Raw genomic sequence first — 24,459 nt, forward strand, 5'->3', positions numbered from 1 at the left:
CCACCACAATGAGAAGCCCATGCACAGCAACGAAGAGTAGCCCCTGCTCATGGCAACTAGAGAAAGCCCGCGCGCAGCAACGAAGACCCAATGCAGCCAAAAATAAATGAATAAAACAAATAAATTTATTTTTTAAAAAAAGCTCACAAAAGTGTGGGGGGAGCTTCCCTGGTGGTGCAGTGGTTGAGAGTCCGCCTGCCGGTGCAGGGGACACGGGTTCGTGCCCCGGTCTGGGAGGGTCCCACGTGCCGCGCAGCGGCTGCGCCGGTGAGCCATGGCCGCTGGGCCTGCGTGTCCGGAGCCTGTGCTCCGCAGCGGGAGAGGCCGCAGCGGTGAGAGGCCCGCGTACCGCAAAAAAAAAAATAAATAAATAATAATAAATAAAGTGTGGGGCTCCCCTAAGCCTAGGCTTCTCTGGAGTTTTATGTCTCCGACTTGTGCACACTTCTCCTCTGGCAGTTTGTCAGTTTCAGTTTAGATTTTTGTGCCCTGGTACTGGTTCCTGGAGATGCTTCTGCTCAGCGGCTTCTGCTCTGCTAAGTTGTGATTCTGTGTATCCACCTATCTGTTTGTCTCATTTTGGGGGCAGCAGTTTGCCCTGTGACCTCACTTCTGAGGCATCTAAGAAGAGTTGTTGACTTTTCACTTTGTTTACTGTTTTACTTGTTAGGATGAAGTGAATACTTCCAAGCTCCTTACATGCTGGACTGGAAAATGGAAGTAATTGCTTATTTTTGGTGCCTAAGTCTCAACTATACCTGGTATCTCCTTGTCTAGAAAAGAAATTTGCTTTACCTGCAGAAAGTAAACCATCACTCATTTGCTCCGAGGGGGAGAGGTGATTGCTAGAGCCTGTAAGGAAGCAAAGTAGGAACTACCTACATTTCAAACAGCATTAACCGATTTTGCTAACTTGGAGGTCCTCTTTTTCTTCTTCATTCTCAATTGCAGACATTCTTTCTGCTATGAGTACTTGAATTTTCTGAGGATTCAACAGACTGGTTCTTTTTTTATTTTTTAATATTTATTTATTTAATAGATCTTTACTGGAGTATAATTGCTTTACAATACTGTGTTAGAGTGAATCAGCCATATGCATACATATATCCCCATATCCCCTCCATCTTGAGCCTCCCTCCCACCCTCCCTATCCCACCCCTCTAGGTTGTCCCAAAGCACCGAGCTGGTTCTTAAGCTTTTTTTTCTTACTGCCAATACAGGATTCACCTTTCTTGGGTCTTCTAAGTAGTTTACCATGTATCAATGTTGTCCTATAGCTTTTGAGATATTGTTGCTGTTATTGCTTCTCATGTTTTCCTTATCCTTGTGTGTTTGTGTTAAAGAAGAAAAAAGTCCCTTTATTGTAATTAAGAAAGGGATCTAAATTAGGTGATTTAGTTCAATCTGCCATACCTCTGTTGTTGTTTTCAACTTGTCAAGTTTTATTTAAGGGAAAATATTCAGTTAAAGCTTGGTTTTCTTTTGCTCAGCACCGCTCCCCCCCCACCCCCGCAACAACAGAATCAGCAAAACTAGATAATTAATTTAATTACCTGAAACATTTTGTTAGAGATCTGTGCCTAGTCATGCTCTTTTGCTGGCGGGTAAAGCTAAGAATTATTTGAATGAAAGTATTCCTTATTTTAGTCTTTCTGTGTGCATAAAGGGATAGATTTGTGCGCACGCGTGTGTGTGTGTGCCTGCGGGTGTATTTTTATAACAATCAGTGGCCTATTTTTTTTGATACTAAGTAACAAACAAATGAAGTATAAATGGGGAAAATAATTATGATAGGTAATAAAGGTGCCCTACCTCCTTTTAAAGATGGAGTTAAATATTTCATTAACCAGGTGTTGACAACTATTGTGATTTGTTGATATTTGATTATACTACAGTTTGGTAATTTGAATGCGATCATTTACCTCGTAAAGATTTTTAAAAATAATGTGTCTGCGATTTCTTTTTATAATATACAGAGAAAGCAACCAGTGAGATGAATACTGCTGAGGATTGGGGCCTCATTTTGGATATTTGTGATAAAGTCGGTCAGTCTCGCACTGGGTAAGTGTTGCAAAGTTTCAAAGGATTTTTATTTATTCTTCCTGTTTATTAACATGAATGAAACAAGAGTTAGAAGGTAAAGCATACTACAATCACAATTTAGTTTAAAAAGAGAATGTTTTTGCTAGTGAGATTTGAGGAATCATCCCATTTAGGTTACTCCCTGTAACCAGGAGGGACAACATGACTGGTAACAATGTTGATACTTTAATTATTCTCCCTTGTCCATAATTGCCTTCTGAAATCTAACTTTTCCCACTGATTTTTTAAAAAAATTTTATTGAAGTATAGTTGATTTACAATGTTGTGTTAATTCCTGCTGTACAGCAAAGTGATTCAGTTATACATATATTCTTTTTCATATTCTTTGCCATTGTGGTTTATCACAGGGTATTGACTATAGTTCCCTGTGTTCTACAGGAGGACCTTGTTGCTTATCCATTCTCTGTGTAATAGTTTACATCTGCTCATCCCTAACTCCTAGTCCTTTCCTCCCCCAACCCACCCTTGGCAACCTCAAGTCTGTGCTCTATGTCTGTGAGTCTGTTTCTGTTTCGTAGATATGTTAATTAGTGTCATATTTTAGATTCCACATATAAGTGATATCGTATGATATTTGTCTTTCTCTTTCTGACTTTGCTTAGTATGATAATCTCTGGGTCCATCCATGTTGCCGCAAATGGTGTTATTTCATTCTTTTTTGTGGCTGAGTGGTGTTCCATTGTGTGTGTGTGTGTGTGTGTGTGTGTACACACACACCATGGATATATATATCCAATGTAATATTATATGTGTGTGTGTGTGTGTGTGTGTGTGTGTGTGTGTGTGTGTATTCCCCAAATCTTCTTCATCCATTCATCTATTGATGGATATTTAGGTTGTTTTCATTCCCGCTGATTTTTAAAGTCATCAGTGATTTCTCAATTACCAAGTTTTTTGGTTATTTCTGTGTTCTTTTCTTCTCTGTCACATGTGCCCATTCAACCAAACTAATCAGTGACTGTTGAAAGAGAGACAGTTTTAGGGAAATAGAATTGTAAACTTTCTGGCATACAGACTTTTTGGTACTACAGGGCTTTCTCATCAGTGCCGCAAAGGGATTTACTGATGTACAGAGTAATGGTTTCCTTCATTCCTGGGCTAATAACGTCCAGTTATTAGTAGCCACATTTACCCCTTTGTGCCACACAAATATTGTTTTATTTACGTACTTTCATGTGAAGAATGTTTGGGAGCACTGCTGGATTCTGCTTGATTCTTCTGGTGGTAATTTTAACTCTCTGATGGTGCCTTCTCTGGCTCTTCTTACTTCCCTTCTAAATAGAGATAGTTCCTTAAACTTTCTTTGATCCATTTTTTTACCTGATACTTTTTCTTTTGAAATCTCCCAGCTTTCAAATTTCTTTATGTGACATCTGTAGTTTTAGCTCTGAATCCCTAACTCAAGCACTAATATTGGGGATGCAGCATAATTTCTGAACATCACACTACATAAGCCGCGGCCTCACATCTAGAATCCTGAACTCATGTCTCCTTTTGCTTTAAACCTACATTCCCTCCTTTGTCCCCTGTCTCTGTTAATGACAAGGTTATTCTTTCATTCACACCTAAAGCCTCAGACTCTCCTCTGCATTTAGCTTTTTACTAAATTCTGTCAGCACGCCTCCATAATATCTCTCACGATATTGATGTCATAGAGTCTCCTTAGTTAAGTTCTTGAACATTGGTCAAACCAGGTGGGGCAGTTTGTGTTTAAGTCCTTTCCACCCCATCACTCAAGCCCTTTTTAGTACGTAATATGCTCCCTCTGGCAGGTTCCGAAGATTGTGGCCTCGACCATCCCCTTTGTTGTCTTTGCATCCTTTCCGGCCTGGTTAGTTCCTTAATTTAGTTGATGTTTGAGTAGTTACTGTGTGTTATGTGTCTGTTCCTCCTTCTCTACGTCTATTGGCCCCACTTTACTTGAGCCATCCTTAACCACGCCTAGCCTAGTGAATTAACCTTCTGGCGTTTCCTTCTGTTTCCATCTCTTTTCTGTCCAGTTCTTATAGCCGGTGGCCATATGACAACTCTGACCATGTTACTCACCTGTCTTCCATACTGAGTTAAGTCTAGGAACCTCCTTAGGCCTCTGAATCATTTATTTTTCATTTACTTCTTTTGTAGTTACTGATCTTTTCAACTCAAATATTTGAGCTGCCAGGGCTTTTCTGCTTTATTGTAATGCTTTTGGTCATTGTGTTCCTTCAGTGTCGAATATTCTCTTCTCCCATCTCCTATCTCTGTGTCTCATATCCTTCCAGACCCACTATGGATATTATTTCTTCCACAAAGGCCTTCCTTATCCCTAGTACTGAAAATCATTATCGAAAACCTGAATCCTCAAAACACTATCAAAACCAATCTTATTTGTGTTTTGCCTTGTATAATAGTAATTTATATACATCTAGTAGACTTAGATTTGTAGGATGAAAGGTCTATGAATTTTTGTTGTGAGGAGGAAAGCAAATAGCTTAGTGGCTGAGAGCATGGGCTTTGGAGTGAGACTGCCTGGGTTCAGATCCTGGCTCTGACTGCTTAGCTGTGTCACTGGTGGGTAAATAGTAACTTTCTTTTCTAGTTTGCTACAAGAGAATAAAAATAGTATCTTTTTATAGGGGACTTGTTGTGAGTGTTAGATTAGTTAATATATATAAAGTGTTTATAATAGTATCTGGTGCATGGTTAAGTGGGTACACCTCTGCCTCTTTGTTTTTGTTTTTTTAATGGCTTTACAATGTTGTGTTAGTTTCTGCTGTACAACGAAGTGAATCAGCTATATGTATACATATATCCCCTCCCATCCTGCCCATCTAGGTCATCACAAAGCACCGACCTGAGCTTCCTGTGCTATACTGCAGGTTCCCACTAGCTATCAGTTTTACACATAGTAGTGTATTTATGTCAAACCTGCCTCTTTTTGATTAAAATGATATTTTGTGACAGTTTGTCTGTTGAGGACTAGGTATCGACCTAGCTCCATCCCTGTGTATTTTGGAGATAAAACTTTTATCTAGCATTCCAGTTGCAAAGTCCCTCCTCTCTCTTTTCACTCCATCAGTTTTCTTTTTATCTTTAGTTTGGTAGTCTTCATTTTGTAGATACTTTTTATAATAATTTGATTAATTGCTTGAAATGAAAGGACAAACTCCCTTTCATTACAAGAAATATTCCATATTTTTCTAGTTAAAAAATAAAGTTGTAACCCACCTAAAAATCCTGTATGATGTGTCATGGAGATTTAAAGAGATCAATTTGTTTTTCTTCATGTTAACATTATTATACTAGAAATGATAATCTGTTATTTTTTTCCTGTCTTTTCCTGTGATGAGAACTGTTCAGATCTACTCTCTCAGCAACTTTCAAATGTGCAACAAAGTATTGTAACTGTACTCTCCATGCTGTACATTACAGCCTCAGAACTTACTTATAACTGGAAGTTTGTACCTTTTGACCCATTTTATTCATTTTGCCCACCCCTCTGCCCATCTGACAACCACCAGTCTGTTCTCTGTTTCTGTGAGTTTGATTTTATTAGATTCCATATATAAGTGAGATCATATAGTATTTGTCTTTCTCTGTCTGACTGATTTCACTTAGCATAATGCCTTCAAGGTTCCATCCATGTTGTCCTTGTGTACTTAAAATGTACTAGTTTATAGCTTTAAGTAATTGTTTTCTATTTGCTTTTTGTTGTTATCTAGTATCAGTAGGTTTAGATACATCCTCATTCTTTAATTTTTTCAAATTTACTTTAGACAAGATATTCTCTCTCAGTATTTTTCCTTAGTATTTCATTATACTTTGGAGATTTAAATTGACATTATGCTAAATCTATGAATTTACTTAGGAAGTGTTTTCAGCTTTGCTAATTTAAATAATGAGAGGTAGTTCTGTTTTTTTTTTTTTTTGCGGTATACGGGCCCCTCACTGCTGTGGCCTCTCCCGCCGCAGAGCACAGGCTCCGGGCGCGCAGGCTCAGCGGCCATGGCTCACGGGCCCAGCTGCTCCACGGCATGTGGGATCCTCCCGGACCGGGGCACGAACCCGCGTCCCCTGCATCGGCAGGCGGACTTCCAACCACTGAGCCACCAGGGAAGCCTTCTGTTTGTTTTTAATCAATATTTTTTCCTTTCCTCTTCCCTTCTTTTCCTTTTTTCTTTTTCACTTATTTTTTCTTCCTTAATACTTGCTCTCTAGTTCCTTTAAATTCTCATTAAGTTAATTTCCAAGCATTTATTTGTTTGTTTATGGAAATGTGATATCTCTTTATAGCTCTTATTAATAAAGAATTGTTTGAAAAGGATTGTGTAATAATTGAGATGCCATTCTAATATTACTAGGGTTTAAAAAAAATCAAACCCACAAAATTTGCTTATGTGTGTGATTTCTCTTTAAAAATAATGTTTTACATTCATATCCAGTTGTATTTTCATTATTTTCACTTTCTTGCTGTACCTTGATGATTTCATAGTAGGAAATAAGCATCAGGGCCACATTTTGACTTTCATGGGCCATCAGCACTTTTGTCTTCCTGGTTCCCTTTCTCCATAAAAAAGTAATAAAAATATTTTATGACTGCATTATTATAAAGGCAAGTGCATTATTATACATGAAAACATTTTCTTTGACCCAAGTTTGTGGCATTCAGCACATTCACATTGTTGTGGGATCATCACCACTGTCCATCTCCAGATCTTTTCATCATATCCCCAAGTGAGCTCTGCCTGTTAAACAACTTACCACTTCCCCCTTCCCCAGAACCTGGTAACCACTTACTGTTTGGTTTTAATTTTTAAAATCATTTCATAATTAGTTATATGGAAAACATGGAAATCTGGTTTATGTTGTCTAGGAATCTAGATACATATGTTTAGTATGGGTTGCTGATGGTAGCGTGAGAATATTGAACCAGTATTGTAGGTTGTCAGTGAAGTATTCTAGGTACCTGGTGTGCTTTAGAAAAGACTGAGACATGTCATTGGTGTGAGAGGGAAAAGGGGACATGAGTTTTCCTGAGGCGAATGTAGATAGGGCAGGTTGAAGTAGAGGCACGTTATGGACGGGAATGCAGTTCTTCAGGTTACTTGTATACTAGGCAACAGTCTAGGTTTTTATTTTAAAAAAAACATTGCCATATGGTATTAATCTGTAATTTTACAAAATGTACAGATCTATTTAAGAGGACAGATTTAGGGACTTTTGAGGGAACTTTAAGAAAAGCATTTCTATTTCAGTAAGATTCTTTTTTAAACAAAATGATTTGTAACCAGCAATATATTGTAGAATTATTTAGTGCATAAAGTAACTTATATTAAAGTCTTTCTTCCCTAAGAAAATAATATTTAAAAATCCTTTTGGGCCCTTTTTAAAGAATTCCTTCCTTCCTTCCTCCCTCCCTCCCTCCCTTCCTTTCTTTTTTTCGAGTCATCTGTTTTGGAGTTATGGTTGTTTGGGAAATATTCTCAATTTTTAAGGGGAAATGAAGAGCCAATTATTGTGAAATTTCATTTGGTCAGAGAACTGTGACCCAGAAACATGGTTCCAGCAGTATTTCGAAAAACCCTCTTTAATTCTTCCTCTTTAAAAAAAACGTACTGTTCTTTGAGCCACACATACGTGTGTATTTATGTTTGTTGATTTAAAGAAATACTTATGCTTATGAAATATGTACATTTTGTTTCAAAAATAGATACTCACATGGCTCAAAATTTAAAACAGTTTAAAAAGATGAACATTGACAAGTCTAACTTCTGTTCCTGTTTCCCTCCTCCATCCTCTATTGGTAACCACTTTTGTTTCTTTTGTACCTTTCCATTGTTTCTTTACACAAATACGAATATCTTTTCCCTGCCGTAATAGACAATAAGCATATTATACACTATTCTGCATTTGTAATTACTTAATTCCCTAATATATCCTGTCAGCCTGAAATGTTTGAATATGCTGGACTTAAAAATTCTGAAAATTTTTTTCTGATTTCCAAAGATATTCACGTGATTTTTAGTGTGCAGTTCTTCCAACGTCTAAGTACTGAAAAATACTTAGCCAGTGATGTCATATGATGGACTGAAAAGTCTCTGTTCAGAATCAAGAGAACTTTCAGAATAATAGTAGCAGTTTTCTTTAACATAATACATAGCTTCCCATAATAAATAGCTTTTGTCTATTAGTTTTGATTGATTTGATTATAATTTCATATATAAAAAATAGATGTGAGGGTGGGTGTTGATTATCCACAATAAAAAGTTAAAGTTAAAACTCTGTAATTGACATCCAGATTAATTTGTGCTATTATTTTATGTCTTAACTGTCTTTGTTTAGCTTTAGACAAAAATATAGTTGACTGAGAGTGGACAACGTGATAAACTTTTTTCTTTACTTGGATAAGGGATCTATTTGGATAGTAAGTCTTTGATTTATTCGTACAGAATTAGAAGGAGAAAATGATAGTCATTACTGATATTTTGTGAAAAATATAAATATAAGCCTTTGGGAAAGAGTTTGTTAAAAATATTTTTCATTGGCTTTATGTTGTCTTGTCCTGGACCCGGGCTTTGACTACTTCTGACCTTTAGCTGGAGGTTGATAGAGTATGTCCTGATTTTTTAAGGGAAGAGTAATCTCTGACCTAGACTTCTTCAAGTTGGAAGGGCAGCATCAGTTCTAGAAACAGATTTCTTCCAACATATGTCTTGTAATGATCATACCCTCCATTTACTGGCCTTAGGCTTGAAAGTCTTTTCAGTGTCTGTTAAGGATAATAGCCAGCATTTACTGACTGCTTATTATTTGCCGGCTCTTGTTTAAGTGCCTTATAAACATTTTATTTAATCATCACAACAGCTGTAGGTACTCTAGTTTTTTCTAGTTAACAAATGACAATCTGATTCATATTTAGGATTTTTTAAAATGTAATTTAAACTAGGGGAAGAGTTATAGCAGGAATAAAATTAAAGGCTTTTTTGTAAAGCGTGATCTTGATTTCCTGGTCTCTTTCACTTTCTTAATGTCACAGAATTACTTCAGTTCATTTCATTCTTTTTGTATCAGTCGTTTTTTCTTTTATTTGACAAACAGTGAGTACTGGCTGGGTATCATGCTTTGGGTCTAGAGTGGTGAATAAAGCAGGTACAGCCTTTGTCATCAGCTATGGTAACAGTTTGCCAGTGGAAGATAGAAATAAACAGGTAATGGTCTAAGAAGATAGTGAGCAGAGGGCTTCAGTGGAGAATAAAAGGGAGACCTACTTAGGTTTTTCAGGGAAGCACAGGCGTGAGGGATAACATTTATACTATGATTTTAAAGTTGAGAAGAAGCAAAGAGCTGCAAGCAGAGGTCCCAGGCAGAGGGAACAGCCTTCACGTGAATGCTGCAGGGTAGAGGACACTTGGCGCTCTCTGAGAACTTGAAAGGTACGGGCTAGCTGGAGCAGAGGTGAGTCGCCCTGAGCAAGCGCAGAGGTGGGTATAAAGAGAGTGAGTGGGTTAGAGAAATGGAAGATGATAGTTGGAATCCTTGAAATGGAGTTTGTAGACCTTGACGGTTAATAATAAGGTGGAGTCAAAAAGCCAATGGTGTTGGAAGCATCACTTCCGTTAAGACAGAAGTAACATTAGAGAGAGTGGCAGTGAGCCAGGAGTTAAAATCATTGAAAGATGAGGGGGCAGTGAGGTTTTTTAAATGAGAAGATCTGAACTCGGCTGTTTTAGGAAAGAGGGAGGGAGAGTGGTTTTGAAGTAGCAAAGGGAGCAAAGAGGACCCTTCATTTAGGAGGTACAAGAGCCGTGGAAAACTGAAAGCTACCACTTGAGGTGGCTGCAGGAGAAGTGTTATCTTCCTTGGAGAGCCAGTTTTCTGTAGAGCAAAAGGACCAGGGGTAGGGCCTTTTGTTGATCATGGGCTGTGACTTCTAGAGGGTCCAGTGGAAAGGTTGCAGAAGCTGGGGAGTAATGGATATGCAGAGATGTTTAATGATGGAGAGGATAGTCTGGAGCTTCTTGTAGGGACTTGTCTAAACAAGAATAACAGGCATATGTTCTCAAGTTCTCAATTATTGGATCGTAGAGAAAGTTGGGTGCCCAAGACTTGGTCTTGACTTCTGCAGAAGGAACCTTGGAGTCCTGGGAAGGAGTGGTCGGGGCTCCCTTTGACCCCTTTCCATAAAGGTGAAGAGGCTTGAGGTGGGTGGTCTTCCAGAGTCAAAGGCACATTCTTACCGTTTTCTGGGATGAACATCTTTTTCTGTATTTAAGAGCTGTTTGTGCTTCCTTTTCTGTGAACTGTCTGTATCCATCCTTTCCTCATTTCTAGGAGTCCTTGATATGTTAGGGACATATCTTGTTTGTTTTATGAATTGCGTATATTTTTCCATTATTTTTTGTTTTTTGTTGTTTTGGCTGCGCCACACAGCTTGTGGGATCTTAGTTCCCGACCAGGGATCGAATCCAGGCCCTGGCAGTGAAAGCGCCAAGTCCTAACCACTGGACCGCCAGGGAACTCCTTCCATTATTCTTTTGACTTTGTTTTGTTGTTTTTTCCATTTAGAAAATTTTGATTTTTATATAGCTGAATTTATCAGTCTTACAGTGTTTAGAATTTTGAGTTATACGAGACTTGCCTTCTCCAGGGTTTTAGTAGAATTATCTCATGTTTTCTTTATGGTTTTGTTTTTTGTTTTATAATTAATAGACTGTTTTTTTTAATACAATTTTAGGTTTAGAAAAAAATTGAGGGCTTCCCTGGTGGCGCAGTGGTTGAGAGTTTGCCTGCCGATGCAGGGGACACGGGTTCGTGTCCCGGTCCGGGAGGATCCCGCATGCCGCGGAGCGGCTGGGCCCGTGAGCCATGGCCGCTGAGCCTGCGCGTCCGGAGCCTGTGCTCCGCAACGGGAGAGGCCACAGCAGTGAGAGGCCCGCGTACCGCAAATAAAAAAAGAAAAAAAAAAAATTGAGCAGATAGTACGAAGAATTCCATAACCCACTCCCACCCTTTATATGCAGTTTCCCCTGTTATTAACATCTTGCATTAGTGTGGTATATGTTACAAATAATGAACCAATATTGATACATTATTATTAACTAAAGTCTATAGTTTACATTGGCTCACTCTATATTATACAGTTTTATGGGTTTTGACAAGCCCATAATGACTTATCCATTATTACAGTATCACACAGAGTAGTTTCACCATCCTTAAAATGTCCTGCACTCCCCCAATTCATCCCTCTCCTTTCTCTCTCTGAACCCCTGACAACCATTCATTTCTTTTTTTTTTTTTTTTTACTATTTCTATAATTTCGCCTTTTCCAAAATGTCATACAATTAGGATCATATAGTATGTATAGCCTTTTCAGAAGCCTGTGCACTGCAACGAAGAGCCCACGTGCCACAATGAAAGATCCCTCGTGCTACAGCTGAGACCCGATGCAGCCAAAAAATAAATAATTATTAAAAAAAATTTTTTTTAAATTATGAGTCGAGACATACCAATTTTATTGTTTTTAGTGATTCCTCTCTCTCCCATATGTTATATTACATTGTATTCTGTTTCACTGAAATATACTCCAGTTTTATATGATCTGGGAAACTGAAAATATCATACTAAATTTAAGTATTCAGTGACTGTTATCTGTACTTCCATTAACCCTCAATATTTAGTATGTAGAAGTTTACCTCCTTTTCTGATGAAGTCCTTCAGGCACGTGAACTTGTTCTTTAAATAGCCAAATAACATAATTTGTAGACTATATTCATGTTCCATCAGCTATCTCATAAGAAATACCTATTTAACAAGCTCAGAATCAGAATTTGATATTTGTATTCAGTGTTTTGCCCTTTTCCCCCTTGCGCTCTGTAGACTGTGTTTTATGTAATTTATATTATGAACCAAATATGCACTTTGAATATGCCATTGAATATACAATTATTATTCATTTCAGTTCTGATTTCTTTCACATTTTATAATATTAAGCTTATTTTATAGTTAATGTAATGCCTTTTTGCTTTTGAAAGCCACGCCCTATATTAGACTCCCTTTAGTGTTCAAGGAGGGTTTATATTCTCTGTTAATTAAAATTTTTTTTTACTTTGTTCAACAAAGATTTGAGGTCCCATATCTTTTAGTGTGTGCCTGCTGGGTACTAAGACCTATAAAAGTTATGCATACACATATCCCCTCCCCACTCCACAATACAGTTATACATATATCCCTGAATTGTGAGTTGTAGTAAAGCACTTTCTATAGCATGTAAAAAGAAAATGTAAAGTTTAAATCACTCTAAAGTAGCTTTGAAAGCTAATGTTGTAAAAGTAACTTGATAGAAGAATATGTTTGTGCTTTCTAGAACTAACATTGAGCATCTCTAAGTCCCTGGCATGATTCAGGGAGTAATGTAATAACATACTCAACAGGAAGCATTAAGGTCCCCTTTTACAGATGAGGTCTGTCAAGCCTCAAATCTTTTTCTACTGAATCACAGTGCTGCTTTTGTCTAGCAGTAGATCTCAGCCCAGTGGTGGTTTAGGGATGGTTTTGGTTGTCACAATGACAGGAGGTTACTACTGACATTGATTAGGTGGGGACCAGAGATGTGATACGCCAGATAGTCTTGCACTGCAGGAATTTTTCTGCCCCTATTTAGAAACATACTGTTAGTATCTTTGTACCTTTTCAGTCCTGCCTCAAAGGTGAGGAGAGGTTAACCGTGCAAGCACATTCATGAACTGTGCTATACACTGTTATTTCTGTTACTTTTTTTTTATATTGCTTTTCTTCTATATTTACAATACTTTAAAGAAAATGTCCTATTGTTCTTCTGTCAGGCCCCGTGAGGGGGATAATAAAGAGGTGGTACCCTCTTTTTGAAAAGTTGATTGATCTAAAATCATTGGTTTAGTAATAGGTGCAATAAGTAGTATTTGAATTCACTGCCTTTTCAATGGTAATAATTTCCTCAAGCGTATAAAATCTCATCACAGTTTAACCTGTTATCTTTATAATACAAAAGTACTTTTCAATTAAGATGTAGAGATGAGACATATTTTTAAATAAGAGACTTTTAAAAACTTATACAAAGCATAAGATCTCACAAATATTGGCTCCTTTATCCAACTAAATCATTGAATATTTTTGGCTTTCTCCTTATATATTAATGGAAAGACCTTTTCAGTAATCTCACTAACTGGTGACTAGAGATGAATGCTGAGCTATTTATCTGTCATACTGTACAACAACATACCTACAAGTAGATAGACATTTGTAAATAATGTGGTGACAGTTTTGGAAATGTACTCAGGGCTATTCAAAGAGATTTGAAATTTCATTTTTCTTTGAAAAGAGAACTGTAGGAATGCAAAATTAGTTTTAGTTTTCTTTGGTCCTCTTAACTCTAGATCTGAGCTACATCCTATGCATGTTTACTTTCTGAATTTAACTGTATTCTTTTGCAGCCCCCTCAATTTTATTTTTCTTCAAAACTTGTTCTTCTGTCCATTTAGTGAGCTCTACGTGCTGTCTTAAATTCCAGTTCCCCTTTCTCTTACAGAGTGTGTATATCCCTGCACTGAGTATGACTCTTGCTCAGAGTATACATGTTTTAAACAACATGGCCCTGAATATACAAGCCATCTTCTTCACCTGGTGCTTAACATAACAGTTTTGCTTTAGTAATTGAGGAGAAATTGCCTGTATTGAGCATATTTGAGAGATGGCAGAATATGATCTGCAACAGTAACTCCCTAATCAAAGAAAATTGATTAACTGCCATTTTTGCCTTATTATCCTTACTTTGGAAACTCAGCAAACAGTACAATTCCATTACATTTTACAGTGGTGTGATTTGTGGTATGGTCATTTATCACATAGTAAGTTAAGAGAGTTATTTTGGGGTTGGAAAACTGGGAAGGGTGAGAGAGAGTTCTTTCCTTGTTCTTGTCTGTATCCTTGACCTCTCCTATCTTTTTGTTTTCCAATCTCAAGATAAGGCAGAGAGAGGATGAGTCTTACAAAATGTTTTAAAATACCAAAATGGAGTTTTGGGAAGGGTTTTGAGAGAGATCAGGATTTGACTACCCTTTACGAAAGGTTGGTGGTGGTAACTGTTGGTAGACTCCTCTAATTGCACATGCAGATTTTATCTTAGCAGGTAATTTTACAAAATGCTTCATTAGTATGTATCAACAGTCCCTTTCCTCACATCCTGTGCTCCTCCCAGCACTACTTACTATGCATTTTCCCCTCATCACGTAATTTTTCAGAAATAGATTTTGCGAGTGCATGTACATTTTCCACATAGAAAGCAAACTCAGTGGAAGATGCAGAAGTTGGTAACAAATAGAGCTTTATAATGATGATTATTCAGTTATTCTAAATACTAATTATTGTACAACAGTGAAAATTCGTGTCTTTCCCATTTAGTTCAATGACTTCTTGAGCATCGGCCATGTTGAAGACATAGAACCTGAAAGATGGAGAGTGGTGTGGAGAGAGGGGAGCTGGAGTGAGAGGGTCTAGTGGAGAAGAGCACCCTCCTAAGGCTTTCTTTTCGTGGAAGCCCACAGTACAGTGTATTGAGGTGGCCTGGAGTAATGTTGTGAATAATGAAATGGACTTTGATGCTTTAGTTCATCAGAGCTGACATATGCCGAGGCAGCTGTGTCCATTCATGAAAAGCCTGTTTTCTTGTCTGGTCTAGGATTCAAGGAAAAGACAGTAGAAGCCACAACTAGATGGAAGTACTGCCTTTTTTCCCTCACTCTTGTATTAACTACGTGTCCGAGATCTATGCATAAAAAGATAATGTTTGGATGAACATAGTTTTGGCTGGGCTGACCATGCTTCCAATTTCCCTTGGATAGTTTCACTCTATGCCTGCTGTTCTTGTATTACGCCTGGTTAGCACCCCCTTTCACTCTCAAAGGGACACTCGTATAGATGATAAATTATACAGACACTATATTTGTAGTCCATTTTCATTTGTCATTGAGAGGATAATAGCCATAGACACCTACTTTAAATTCAATTATAACTCTTAAACCTTTTTAAAAAGAATATTTTAGCTATAATTTTTTGTTGAATTGTAAGATTTATAATGAAATGTATATAAATATACTTTCACATCTGTATTTTACTTATCGTTTTGTGGAAATACTGAAAAGCTGAATTGAAAAAAAACACGGAACAGAATGAGGTCGTTAAATACTAGATTTTTGTGGGTCACTTCTGTTGTTTAATAGCGCCAGTTTTATACACAGTTCTGAAGGGATTTTTTTTTTTTAGCTTATTATACCTAAAAAGATATTGCTTTGTTGGCATACATAAAGTGTTTGTCAGGACTTATAAACATTCTAGTTAGCTTTTTTGGGCATTATCCTTTTTATGGATGCAATAGCCAACTTTGCTTTGGTTCCAGACATGTCCTTGCCTTGGTTTTTAAAATTGGCTGTGGTTAAACATTTCAACAGTATAGAAATTAGTGAAATAAAAAGTAAAAAGTTCCATTTCAAAGCCCTTTTCTCCATCCTCTTTTCCAAAAGTCACCACAGTTAGATTTCTTTCTTTAAAAAAAAAAAAAGTGTGGTTTATGAACAATACGTCAGAAATTTCATTTAAAATTTGGTGGTAAAGCAAGTATTGAGGATTATTTTCTAAAATGTTTTATTCACTGAGCTGAATCATCTTTGGATCATTATTTTTAAATGATTTGAATTTTGGTATTTAGATAATTTGGCCTCTGCCAGTGCTTTGAAATGATAATTTTGTGTTTGTCAACATGCTTTTCACAACTGCAAAAATTAGCATGAGGTCACAGATTCTGGCTCCTAAAATAAGTCCAACTGTAAAAAAGGCAGAATCTAAATAATGTTATATTATTTCTTCAGTCTAATGATGATGCTTTTAGACACTTTTAATACAAAATCAGTAGAATAAGAGCTGCAGAATCATGAGTTGAATGCTTGACATGTAATAGGTATCCCATAAATATAATTTTTCCCCCTCTTTTTTCCATGCTCTTTAGGTGAAAAGCTTCCCAACAGGCAGTGAAACAGCCTTAGAAACAGAAATTTTACTTTTTATTCTAATATCTCCCTATTAAAAATGACTTTTTTCCTGTTTAGCATTAGTAATTGCATTTTCAATTCTTAAAGACATTTTTTAGGACAATTATTCTTACTGGCCAATTTTCCCAGGGCTCAGTGTTGTTCAGATCACTTGATACTGATTTTTCTTTTGTATGTGTGTGTCCAACTGTCCATTTCCTAAACTTCCATCCCAAGTGGAAGCTCTGTATGTCTGCAGTTAAATAGTAACTGTCCATTTCCCCCTTCTCTTAGCCACTGGTGACTTCTATTTTACTTGTATCTCCATGAATTCGCCTGTTTTGAGTACCACGTATAAGTGGAACCGTGTAATATTTCTCCTTTTGTGTCTGGCTTATTTCACTAAGTATGTCTTCAAGGTCCACCCATGTAGCATGTGTCAGAATTTCGTTCTTTTAGGCTGAATAGTATTCCATTGTATTTTGTTAATCTGTTCGTCTGTTGGTGGAGATTTGGCTGTTGTGAATAATGCTGCTCTGAGCATGGATGTACAGATGTCTGCTTCAATCCCTGCTTTCAGTTCTTTTATTTGCGTATTCAGCACATAGTGGTGGAGTTCCTGTGTCACGGGGCAGTTTTATGTCTGACTTTGTGAGAAGCTGTCAGACTTGTCCACAGTGGCTACGTTGTTTCGTTTCGCATCGCCGTGGGCACCGCTGTGCATAAGGGTTCCCATTTCCCCACATCCCCGGCTGGTTGCCTCTTCCTTTTTAATGTGAAATCGTGTCTCACTGTGATTTCATGTACAGCTCCCTAATGATGCTGAGCGGTTTTTCTTGTGCTTTCTGGCCATTTATATATCTTCTTTGGAGAAATGCCTGTTTTGAGTCTTTTGCCCATTTTTGAATTGGATTATCATCTTTTTGTTGTTGAGAGGTAGGACCCCTTTATATATTCTGGATATTAATCCCTTATTAGATACGTCCTTCCGTTTCTATCAGGTTAATTTCATCCAATTAGGTAATAATTAGTTCATTTTATATATTTTTTCTTCTCTGGAAGTTTTATCGGGTTCTTTTTTGTATACCACTTCTTTCCTTTGCTATGTTGATGATTCCTTGTACATCCTTGATCATACTTAAAATAGCTTATATAATTTCCACATTTTCATTTGACTGAGTTTTCTCCTAGTTAAGTGTCACTTCTTCCTACTTCGTGTCACGTCTGGTAATTTTTGATTGAATGCTTAGTATTATGAATTTTATATTGTTGAATGCCAGGTTTTGTCATACTCCTGTTAAAGAATATTGGACTTGATTCTGTTAGAGGTTAGGCCTGGATCAGTTTTATTCTTCTGTGGCTTGTTTTTTAAGCTGTTATTGGATGGATTTAGGATAGTCTTTTGGGATGGTGTAGCCCCATCACCAAGGCCTAAACGCTCTGCTGCAAGGACTGTCCACTTTGGTATGAGCTCTGACAGCTGTGTGAGTTTTGGGAACCCTTCAAAGTAGAGCTGTCAGTCACTTTTTGTCCAGCCTGGTGGGCAGCAGACCTCAGTGGACCCATGCAGGTATCTAGCACTCTTTCTTCATATAGCTCCTCTACTCTGTCCTGCAAATTCTAGCTCCCACAGCCTGCCGGAATTCTGATTTCTGTCCCCTCACTTCAGTAAGATCACCACCATCTTCCTGGGATCAGCTTCTCTGTGCTGAGATCCAGAAACTGCCTTTAGACAGAAAGCCTATTTCGCTACCTGGAAAGTGCCCCTGGGTAGAAAGCTGAGGCAGACGTCTGTTTATCTAATTTGTGTTCTTTCTTAGAGATCATCATTCAGCGCTACCTGTGGCCTGATGTCCCAAATGTATTTTAAATATATTTTTCCAGTTTTCTAATTATTTACAACAGGAGTGTAAGTCTGGCTCCAGTTATTCCATCGTGACTGGAAGTGGAAGTCTTGGTCTGTCATTTTATTTTCAAAACTTTCCATCTAGAATTAGCCCAGGATGCCTTATCTATGATCGTTAAGGAAGAGAGCCTGTTAATTTTGTTTGAAAAATTTAAAGGAACTTTTTAGTGTACAGTTCTTCAATTGTGTCATTAGTAAGAATTAAACTTCTCTACCATATTCTCCCTTTTGTATCATAGTCTATTGCCTTTTATAGTTAAGGAGGAAAAAAGTAGAATGTACTACTAATTGTTACATTTCTTATTTTTTAGACCTAAAGATTGTCTTCGGTCTATTATGAGGAGGGTGAACCATAAAGATCCTCATGTTGCTATGCAGGCTCTGACTGTGAGTGGTTTCATTTCAAGATCTACTGCAAAATTGTCTACCGAAATTGAGCCCTTTTAACTCCCTATTTTATTCTTTTAGCTTCTAGGAGCGTGTGTATCAAATTGTGGCAAAATTTTTCACTTAGAAGTATGTTCAAGAGATTTTGCTAGTGAAGTAAGCAACGTATTAAACAAGGTAAGGCACATTATTTCTAGAAATGAATTAGCACTGTCTTCTTTCTTCATATATTTTATTGTTCAGTTCTTCACATTTTAAATCACAAAGGACTAGTCTGTGCTTTTTTTTTTTTTTTAACTCTTTCTAGGCTATGTCTATCCCATGTATAAGTCCATGTTAGGTTTTGCTGAAGAGACTACACATTTATATAACTTGGAGATTTGGTTTTGGTCAAGCCAAATTAGAATATATTTAACCTCTTTTCTTCACCATTCCTTTCTTCTGATGAAAAATATGTGTATTTCTCTGAATAAGAGGTACCAGTTTACTCTAGGCACAGTTTTTATAACCATTTTTTTTTTTTTAGTCACAGAGGTCATCTACTTGACTGAATGTAGAGTTAAAAATTCAAATCCAGCAATTTAAGGAATTTAAAAAATTTAATTTACTAAGTAATATGTGAGTTTTCTCAGTAAAAATTCATGCATTCTAAAGGTAATTATTTCTGGCCTTTTTTGGGGGGGATAATTATATATAAAAAATGTTTTAAGTGTTAAAAGGGAAAATGCTTCATGTTTTTTGGAAAAAATGAGTATTTCCAGATTTTAGTAGGAAATAGTACATAAATAAGAATTTAAAATTCTGTACTCCTTTTAGAACATGGTTATGTGATAATTTTTTCCTGTTCTGCTTTATTCAGTTATTCAGTTATATTTAGGTATTTTGTGCTAATTATTTACCATTCTTTTGATGTCCTGAATGTCCATCAAAATGTACAACGGTTTATGAAGAGATTCTAATGTAATATTTTCCTTAATTGAAGATTTGTACTCAGTATTTAGTAACGTGAACAACTTTAAAAAGCAAACAGTTGCGTATAGGAGAAAGAACTCTTTATTTTTCAAATATTTTACAGCGAACATATTGGTTTTATACTTAAGGGGGAAAGGTTATTTTGAAGAAATGAAGTTTCCAGGAATATCGGCATATAGTAGACCTCATGCCAGGCCTCAGATAATTAAGTAACTGGGTAAAAACACAGCCATGCACATTAAAAGTCAGGAATTAGGAATAAAGGAATTGTACTATTTATTCTCTCTTTCCAACTTAGTTTTCATTGGTCTGCAAAAAAGAAAACAAACTTTTCTATGTCTTCCTCATAGACAACACTTGCTTAGTTGCAAAATACTCTGAAAAGTCCTGTCTTTCTGACCTCCAGAATAAGTTACTATATATCTAATGTCTTAATATGTTATGAGGTATGTGATAGTATCATCTATTTTTTTTCATAGTGTGGAAATAAAACTAGTTTATTTCTAGTAACTATCTGTATTTTCTTATGTGTCATCTATAGCTAGGGATAATTTATTATTTAAAAACAGATCTGCAACACTTTATAAGTTTTATATTTACGGTATCTGTATTAAATCATTTGCCAGGAAATTAGTGCTTTTTTATTAATTTTTTTCCTCTATTTTTAAGGGTCATCCTAAAGTGTGTGAAAAATTAAAGGCTCTTATGGTTGAATGGACGGATGAATTTAAGAATGATCCACAACTTAGTCTAATATCAGCAATGATTAAGAACCTTAAGGAACAAGGTGTTACATTTCCAGCTATTGGCTCTCAGGTATTTTATATAAATTTGTGTGTGTTCTGCAGTTCATTTCTCTAAAGTAGCTATGTTTATTTGAGTTTTTCCTCCAAACCCAGGTAGTTTTTAATACTCCAAAGGAATTTTTGTTAATAATCTTGCATATAAAGTTGCCAGAAAAATACAGTGGAATGTTAATGTGTTCCAACTTCTATTTCCCCACTGTTTCTCCTTCTTTATTAATGAATTCATTTAACGTTTTTGCAATTAAAAAAATTTTAATATAATTTTAATAATACAGACAAAATTGCTTTATTAGGTAATACTGACATTCTTGTTAAATGCTCTTGGTGCTGTAATTTTATCTACAAAGAATGACAGCTCAAAAATCAGGTTTCCTTAAAATTTAAGGATGTGTTTAGAGGTTCTTTGGATTATGACATTTATGAGCACCTGTATTAAAAAATGGTACGGAGATAAAAGGGGGTCATTGGGAAGAAAAATTCCCCTTAAGAGCTGACCAGCACGTACGTGTCTTCTTTCTTTTTCCTAATAAATATGATTGACTGAAAGACTTAACTTGCCTTAAAAAAAAATTATTTATGTAATGAGCTCAATCTCTAATTTACGTCATATAGGAGAAAAAAAGGAAGATTATCTCTTTTATTCCTTTTCTATTCCGGTAACCATCCTTTAGGGTGCCCAGCTAACTAAGTAGGCTTAAAGTGTGTGGTAACTTACTGCACTGTCTTTCCCCATTGTATGGCTTGGGGTAGAATATAATGAGTGATGTGAAAGCATGAGCAGAAAACTCTTAGTTGTAGAAGGCTCACATTCAGGGTTTTGACCATTTCAAGGGAATTATGAAGTGGTTCATCCAGACTTATCTAGACTTTCTTCCCAAGGCACTTCTAATTTATATAGGTACTCTTGAGATGTGAAAACCTAGAAATATATTTTGGAGATAAAGGAAGAGAGGATATTTTTCTTCTTATTTGAAAAAATTTGGCTTATGAATAGTTTTACAATGATAAATTACATCTTTGAGAAGTAGTCATTCATAATTGATAGCTCATTTTTACTACCTCAGAATAATTTCTAAATCTGTATAATTAAGGAATAATTTTATGCAGAATAATCCAATATATCTTATAATAAGATAGCCTTGACAATAGAAGCAATGTTTAATTATCGAAGAGTAGACTCACTATGGAGAACCAAAGAGTGTAGTTGCTTAGTGGAATGGCAGGTTCTGTATTCTGAGAACCTGTTCCAGAGCTTGTTACTTACAGTGTGGTTGGTTGGCCATCATCACCACCTGGAAGCTTGTGAGAACTGTAACATCTCATTCACGGGTGGAAATGTGCCTCCATAGCAGTGGATTCATTGTGTCCATTTTAACAAGCCCCGCGATGACTCTGTTTGGAGCAGCATGACTCTTGAGGACAGCTTTCAGTGCAGGTGAAAACTGCATTTCAGTCCACAAAGGAATAAAACTGCATTTCAGTCCCTGTAAGAGAAGGAAGAAGAGTTACTGATCCATTTGATACGTAGCTTTGTTTGGTTAACCTAGAATCTCAGATAGTTGTGGGAACAGCTCTAGTGATCCTCTAATCTAATCCCCTCATTTTACAGATGAGGATACTGAGACCCAGAATGGTTAAGTGACTTGCCCAGGGCCACAGCTAGTAGTTGACAGAGCTGGAACTAGGACACAGGCCTCCTGACTCTCAGTCCAGTGTTCCTTCCACTACACGATCCTGCCTTCCGTTTGATATTGAGGTTAGTAGATATGTGTCTGTCCGGACTAGGCTTCGAAGGACAAGAAGTGGAGTGAACACTGGCAAGAGCGTTTACGTACTAATTGGTGTAGATGTGAGACTACTCTCCTGTTCAAAAGATTCAGGGTGTAGATCAGCAATAGTAAAGTTAAGAGTTACTTTTCTTTTTTGCATCTAGATCTTATAAAATATGTGAAAGCTCATTTTGTTATAGTTGCTGTCTTTCAACCACAAGAAATATGTAAAATGCGTATAAAGTAACCTATGATGAGGTAGAATGGTGATGTTTTTAATAGTAGTTTCTGAAGAGGTTTTCGTTGAAAACCATGTTTGTAAAGAGCTTCATGTTTAATTAAAAAAAAAATCTATCATCTGGGATCAACTGCAGAAGTCCCTCCAAATCTTACAGCCACTTAGTTGCTTAAGCTGTTACTACATTTTAATCAGACTAGACCTTTGTTAGCATATTTTTAAAAAAGTTCTGGAAACAAGAGAATTTTTTAAAGTATATTTTTTTCACCCAAGTACAGAAGAAAATAATATAAAAATATTAAGAAAAGTGATACTTGAGTCACCTAACTCTTGCTGCTGTGGTTCTCTTAGCACTGACTTTGGACACTGAGGTTGAAGTGATGCTGGCACTGCTACTGTGTTTGACTGGTTAATCAGACAAGTAGCGTTGCTATACTTGGAACCTGATGATAGAAAGGAACTTTGAAAAGAGAGCAGTTCAGGAATGTAGAGCTTAATATAGCTTGTTTCTGCACTTCCTACTTGACCAGTAGAGATCCCTTCTCAGACCACAAAAGATCAATATGTCTATTTTGTGAAGTTCACAAATTGTGAAAAAAAATTCATATATAACAATAAAGGTTGCCTCTGATGAAGCATACGTTCAATTTTCAGAAGTGTATGATAATTAAAACATATTTATTTAAGGAAGTTTACAACTAGAGGTGGGTCAGATTGAGAGTGCTTGAAGTTCTATTCACTGAATACAAAAGCTCTCTTCTAATCAGCTTTTCTAAATATAAATGCCTTGTGTATTTGTTTGACATTATAAATATATTAAGTGAAGACTATTGCACGGTATTTACTATAATGTTGAATATTTTGCCTTTCATTTACTCAACAATCATTTATGAGCTCTTGTAATATTTAGCCCCATATACCCTCAAGGAACACGCAGCCTGGTTATGGAGACAGACATGTAAGCAGAGAATTATAATAGGAGCTGAGATTTATTGCCTGTTACTATGTACTGGGCAGTGATCTAAGTGCTATGCATTTGGTAATTTGAATAATTTTTAGAATTTCATTTTTCTTAATTGATGGCTTTGGGAATTACAGTATACATTTGTAACTTGTCACAGTCTATTTTGAGTTAATAGCGAATTATTTCACGTAAAATGTAGAAACCTTGCAACTGTAGAGAGTTTATTTACTCCCTACTTCAGCACCCTTTGTGCTGTAATTATCACATGTATGGCATGTATCACCTCTGCATACATTTTAAGCCCAGGAGACAACATTATATACTCTGTGATTTAAACCCTGAATGGCCTTCATTGCATCTGACTTTGGAAGCTACATGTGCTGATTTAATCCTCATGACAGCCCGTGGTGTGTGGGCCATTGTTGTCCGCATTTCGTAGATGAGGAACTTGAGGCCAAAGGAGGCTTTTAGGCGCTCAGGGTTCATGTGTTAGAAGGTGGTGCATCTGGGGTTTGAACTGCATTAGCCTGACTCCCCATTAGCCTGATTCCCCAGCTTGCGTCCTTAACTGTCCTTAACTACCCGAATCATATAATACCTTGTTTAAAAGTGTTACCAGAGGGGCACAGAGGAGGGAAGGCTTAATGAGAGGGTTTAGGAACGTTTCACTGAGAAAGTGATTTTCAGCTGTTCACTGACTGGTGGGTTGAATCTCACTAGGAAACAATGTGGATGGAGTACAGTGAGCCAGAGGGGAGGACGTCATGAGTAGAAGCAAACGTGTGTCACAGCGTGTGTGTGTGTGTGTGTGTGTGTGTGTGTCTGTGTGCGCACGCGCATGCGCGCGCCAACAGTTTCTGGTAACTGATAGAGTGGTTGAAAAATGAGGCTGGAGTCTCATTGGCCTCGATGGCCACACAAAAACTCAGCAGCCATTAAGACTTTAGAAGCTTGTAATTCTGTAAGTGTGAATCAATGTATGTATTTATTTACTTGTACACTACCTTATATACAAAATATGTTTAAGAGGTACAGTAATATATTGTCAAAATTAACTGCTAGTATTTTGGTTTAGAAAATAGTATAATTTTTTTTTTTTTGCGGTACGTGGGCCTCTCACTGTTGTGGCCTCTCCCGTTGCGGAGCACAGGCTCCGGACGCGCAGGCTCAGCGGCCATGGCTCACGGACCCAGCCGCTCCGCGGCATGTGGGATCTTCCCGGACCGGGGCACGAACCTGTGTCCCCTGCATCGGCAGGCGGACTCTCAACCACTGCGC

The 24,459-nt window shown here is 37.0% G+C and overlaps 1 protein-coding gene across 3 annotated transcripts in view; it reads left to right on the forward strand.

Moving 5' to 3' along the window:
• Window positions 1-24,459, forward strand: part of STAM (signal transducing adaptor molecule) — a 69,443-nt gene that overhangs the window by 14,339 nt on the left and 30,645 nt on the right. For 2 of the 3 annotated variants that reach the window (XM_082845032.1, XM_082845033.1), the window contains exons 2-5: window positions 1,977-2,061; window positions 18,357-18,432; window positions 18,514-18,609; window positions 20,074-20,220. In XM_082845032.1, the coding sequence (XP_082701158.1) occupies window positions 1,977-2,061; window positions 18,357-18,432; window positions 18,514-18,609; window positions 20,074-20,220 (404 nt within the window). Of the gene's footprint in view, window positions 1-1,976; window positions 2,062-18,356; window positions 18,433-18,513; window positions 18,610-20,073; window positions 20,221-21,819; window positions 21,967-24,459 lie in introns of all 3 variants that reach the window. The other variant, XR_014326392.1, reaches the window with a different exon arrangement.

The sequence above is a fragment of the Leucopleurus acutus genome (assembly GCF_964270905.1).
Source record: "Leucopleurus acutus genome assembly, chromosome: 1".
NCBI lineage: Eukaryota > Metazoa > Chordata > Mammalia > Artiodactyla > Delphinidae > Leucopleurus > Leucopleurus acutus.